General features: G+C 39.7%; 1 protein-coding gene across 1 annotated transcript; it reads left to right on the top strand.

Moving 5' to 3' along the window:
* Positions 1–590: 590 nt before the first annotated feature.
* Positions 591–1246, top strand: LOC124119279 (interleukin 17-like protein). The gene has a single exon (XM_046481739.2). It carries the CDS (start codon positions 653–655, stop codon positions 1244–1246), a length of 594 nt encoding a protein of 197 aa, XP_046337695.2. The 5' UTR covers positions 591–652.
* Positions 1247–5901: the final 4655 nt, after the last annotated feature.

Here is a 5901-nt window from a genome sequence, read left to right as displayed (position 1 = left end):
GATGTATATTGTCAACAGACATGAAACACAACTTGCGCAGCTCTGGCCGACATGTGACATCTTGTCACACTCTTATGACTTCATCTGTTATATACCGATCGTCTCCCAGACAGGATATATAATACAATATACAATACATTAAAGGTTTTAAAAGTCTAGAAATCGTAAATAAGTTTATGATTTTCATTGATATGTTATTGAAAAATGTGTCAAATATGATACCAACAAACAGAAATACATTCATAACTGATAAAATAAATCAACTGGGTGCTGCTAATGCATGCTATAACTTCAATAAAATTCAGTAAATACATTGAACAGAATAACTTAAAGAAACACCATTAGTATTGACATGAACTAGACATTTTGGATTACAGTAAATGAAAACTCACACTAATAGGGATACTCTAATGCTTAAACAGGAAGCGCTATACACTGGTCACTGCAGGTAGAGGATCACTGGTATATCTCGCTACCGCTTTTGCTTCCTGCCTGAACGCTTTGTCACAAAATATTCTTTTGAAAAGCCCCAAAATGGATGTATATAAGTGGTATGGTAGTCAGTGTTGTATTAGACGAGGCAAGTGTTGTTTGTTTGTTCACAATTGCCTAGAAATCCACAGTTCTGTGATTTTATATCCAAACGGTAACGATGTTCCTTCTGCGCCTACCCGTGCTCCTGTGTGCTGCAGTCGCTGCTTGGTGCCTGCCACAGATGAACGTCAACGCTAGAGAAAGAAGACAAGTCGAGAACTGCCAACCTCCAGCCAACCTCAGCCTCCTTTTTGAGAGCCTCAACCAGCACCTCAATGCTTCCTTGTATCTTCAAATGTCTGAGCTGGCCGGGAACATTTCCCACCTGCCCACAGAGCTGAACTACCACCAGGTGTCAGACAGCCAGGTAGCAAACAGGTCGTGTCCATCTTCTGTGAGTGATGACCCCAGCGCCCCAGTCTTCTCCCGCTCCATCTGCCCCTGGTGGTACAACATAACGGAGCTCCCTGCCGGTCACTTCCCATCTGTCATCCCACAGGCTGTCTGCAAGTGCCCGGCATGTGTCGGCAACGACGTCAACGAGTGTTCCCGAGTGTCCACCAACATCCGGGTCCTGCAGGAGATAGGGTGCCAAGATGGATTCTACAAGTACAAGCCAATCTTGAAGACTCATCACGTGGGTTGCACGTGCACCAAGAAGCGAACCTCCCCGACTACCAACGACTGTGGCGGCTGGGGCTGCACCAGCTAGATGACAGTACACGTGGACAGCGCCAGGTAGTCATGACGACAGTGCCATATGGACCAAAATTGCAAGAGAACCGTTAGCTCGTTGTACACTTTCAAACTTCGTATCGAAGTGTGAGAGTTTAGTATGTCAGATGCTGACAAAACATTATATGTCTATATTGTGTATTTTTTTTAAAAGATTGTTTTGAATTCAAATGTAACCCGTTTAACACGTTCCAATCATGAGATGTTCAGCAAATCATTCAATGAATCATTCTCATTTAATGAGAAACCATAGTTTAACAATCCTCATGTGTATGGATATCGTAGCATTATATTTCTGTACACTGTCAGATTGATTGTTTGATGTTCAATAATATTTTGTGGCTATCAATGTCAAGCAAATGCCCCAAGTTTGTAATGTCCTACTAACACGGTGTGGTTGAGGCATGCGCCAGGTGATCACGACAGGTAATCCCAAAGTTTGTAATGTCCTACTAACACGGTGTGGTTGAGGCATGCGCCAGGTGATCACGACAGGTAATCCCAAAGTTTGTAATGTCCTACCAACGCGGTGTGGTTGAGGCATGCGCCAGGTGATCAGGACAGGTAATCCCAAACAGGCATTTTTGTACATTTGCAAAACAAGTTTTAGTTTATGAATCTTTTTATTCTAAATACATTAATAAGCGACCATAATGACGTGGTCCTTCAGAATTTTCATCAGTTTGAATGAGAAGCAATAGAAGTAAAGTAAAGCATTGTTTATTTATTTAGATCTAGTGGTATTTCAGCAATTATTTGTTCTCTCAATGTGTTATTTCATATGGTCAAAATGTAGAAGTCATTTCTCACGATGGCAGATTGACTTAGAACTCGGAGAGGTTTTTATTACTGTTGTATACCTATAGTAACTTCTTACCCTTAATTCCTTCGTCTGAACGCTTCCTAGTCATGACGACATATGTGTAATCAAAAATGTACCTTTCAGTTCTGTGAAATATAAAAACATACAAGGTTAATATGTATCTATGACAACAATCTCATGAGAAATGCATTGTTTTTTATCAAGCATATAATAAAACTTTGATTTGCTGTCCAGATGTGTTGAAACTTTACTATAGGCTACCATGGTAAGATATACACAGTCCACATGTGTTATGTTACCGTAAGCCACCATGGTAGGATATACAGTCAACATGTGTTATGTTACCATAAGCCGGCGTGGTAGGATATACAGTCCACATGTGTTATGTTACCATAAACCACCACGGTAGGATATACAGTCCACATGTGTTATGCTACCATAAACCGCCATGGTAAGATATACAGTCAACATGTGTTATGCTACCATAAACCACCATGGAAAGATATACAGTCCACATGTGTTAATTACCATAAACCACCATGGTAGGATATACAGTCCATATGTGTTATGTTACCATAAGCCGCCATGGTAAGATATACAGTCCACATGTGTTATACTACCATCAATCTCATTTAAATCAGATCTTAGTTTTCGCTACCGCTAAACAAAGATCTGAGGACATCCCATTACGGGTCACGTCAGAACGACCCCTCGCGAACTTTGGCCGATCAATGAAATGACAGACAAGAAATCGACATCAGCCAATCAGAAGGCAGCTTTCTCGAGCTTTACGACACTAGTTTCAAACTGGCGACTACGCTTCGAAACATATTTTGACGTATTCTCTGTTAAAAAATTTAATACTGATAAAAAGAACATTCTGGAATGGCTTACAGTTTGCCTAGATTGAATTGATATAATCATAAAACCCGTAACTGTCGTTCGGAATACCCTCTGTTGAATATATGGAGGTTGCATGATCAGAAAACACATTCCGTCTGTACTTTCATGATCTGGTAAGCGACGCTCTGATTGGTTGGATGAAAGGTCGTTCTGACGTGACCCGTAATGGGATGTCCTCAGATCTTTGTTCAGCGATAGCGATAACTAAGATCTGATTTTAATAAGATTGTACTAACATAAACCGCCATGGTAGGATATATACAGTCTACAAGTGTTATGTTGCCATAAGCCGGCGTGGTAGGATATACAGTCCACGTGTATAACACTACCATAAACCACCATGGTAAGATATACAGTCCACATGTGTTATGTGACCATAGACCGCCTTGGTAGGATATACAGTCCACATGTATTATACTGCCATAAACCACCATGGTAAGATATACAGTCCACATGTGTTATATTATCATAGACCGCCATGGTAGGATATATAGTCCACATGTGTTATGTTACCATTAGCTGGCATGGTAATACAGTCCACATGTATTATATTACCATAGACCGCCATGGTAGGATATATAGTCCACATGTGTAATCTTACCATAAGCCGCCATGGTAAGATATACAGTCCACATGTGTTATGTTACCATACACCGGCATGGTAAGATATATAATCCACATGTGTTATGTTACTATACACTGCTATGGTAAGATATATATAATCCACATGTGTTATGTTACCATACACCGGCATGGTAAGATATATAATCCACATTTGTTATGTTACCATGAGCCGGCATAGTTAGTAGACAGTCAACATGTGTTATGTTACCATAAGTCGCCATGGTAAGATATACAGTCAACGTGTGTTATGTTACCATAGACTGCCATGGCAGTATATACAGTCAACGTGTGTTAAGTTACCATTACCCGACATGGTAAGATATACAGTCCACATGTGTTAATTTATCATAAGCCGCCATGGTAAGATATACAGTCAACATGTGTTATGTTACCATAACCTGTCATGGTAGGATATACAGTTCACTAGTGATATCGTTACCATACACCGGCATGGTAAGATAAACAGTCCATATGTGTTATCATAAGCCGCTATTGTAAGATATACAGTCCACATGTGTTATGTTACCATAGACCGCCATGGTAGGATATGTAGTCCACATGTGTTATGTTACCATTAGCTGGCATGGTAATACAGTCCACATGTATTATGTTACCATAGATCGCCATGGTAGGATATATAGTCCACATGTGTTATGTTACCAAAAGCCGGCATGGTATGATATACAGTCAACATGTGTTATGTTACCATAAGCCGGCATGGTATGATATACAGTCATCATGTGTTATGTTACCATAAGCCGGCATGGTATGATATACAGTCAACATGTGTTATGTTACCATAGGCCGCCATGATAAAATATACAGTCAACATGTGTTATGTTACCATAAGCCAGCATGGTAAGATATACAGTCATCATGTGTTATGTTACCATAAACCACCTTGGTAAGATATACAGTCGACATGTGTTATGGTACCATAAGCCGGCATGGTATGATATACAGTCAACCTGTGTTATGTTACCATAGGCTGCCATGATAAAATATACAGTCAACATGTGTTATGTTACCATAAGCCGGCATGGTAAGATATACAGTCATCATGTGTTATGTTACCATAAACCACCTTGGTAAGATATACAGTCGACATGTGTTATGGTACAATAAGCCGGCATGGTATGATATACAGTCAACATGTGTTATGTTACCATAAGCTGGCATGGTAGGATATACAGTCATCATGTGTTATGTTACCATAAACCACCATGGTAAGATATACAGTCGACATGTGTTATGTTACCATAAGCCGGCATGGTATGATATACAGTCAATATGTGTTATGTTACCATAAGCCGGCATGGTAATATATACAGTCCACATGTGTTATGTTACCATAATCCGGCATGGTATGATATACAGTCAACATGCGTTTTGGTATCATAAACCACCTTGGTAAGATATACAGTCAACATGTGTTATGTTACCATAAGCCGGCATGGTAGGATATACAGTCAACATGTGTTATGGTATCATAAACCACCATGGTAAGATATACAGTCAACATGTGTTATGTTACCATAGGCCGGCATGGTATGATATACAGTCAACATGTGTTATGTTACCATAAGCCGGCATGGTAAGATATACAGTCAACATGTGTTATGTTACCATCAGCCGGCATGGTAAGATATACAGTCAACATGTGTTATGTTACCATAAGCCGGCATGGTAAGATATACAGTCCACATGTGTTATGTTACCATAATCCGGCAGGGTATGATATACAGTCAACATGTGTTATGTTACCATAGGCCGGCATGGTATGATATACAGTCAACATGTGTTATGTTACCATAAAACCGTCATGGTATGATATCAAGTCAGCATGTGTTATGTTAACATTAGCCGGCATGGTAGGATATACAGTCAACATGTATTATGTTACCATAAACCACCATGGTAAAATATACAGTCAACGTGTGTTATGTTATCATAAGCCGGCATGGTATGATATACAGTCAACATGTGTTATGTTACCATAAGCCGGTATGGTATGATATACAGTCAACATGTGTTATGTTACCATAAGCTTGCATTGTAAGATATACAGTCAACATGTGTTATGTTACCATAGGCCGCCATGGTAAAATATACAGTCAACATGTGTTATGTTACCATAAGCCGGCATGGTAAGATATACAGTCAACATGTGTTATGTTACCATAAGCCGGTATGGTATGATATACAGTCAACATGCGTTACGGTATCATAAACCACCATGGTAAGAGATACAGTCAACATGTGTTATGTTACCATAACCCGGC

Source organism: Haliotis rufescens, unplaced genomic scaffold (assembly GCF_023055435.1).
Source record: "Haliotis rufescens isolate VD_foot unplaced genomic scaffold, xgHalRufe1.0.p SCAF_15, whole genome shotgun sequence".
Taxonomy (NCBI): domain Eukaryota; kingdom Metazoa; phylum Mollusca; class Gastropoda; order Lepetellida; family Haliotidae; genus Haliotis; species Haliotis rufescens.
The sequence above is the reverse complement of the archived record's forward strand: the minus strand, read 5'-3'. Positions and strand labels throughout refer to the sequence as shown.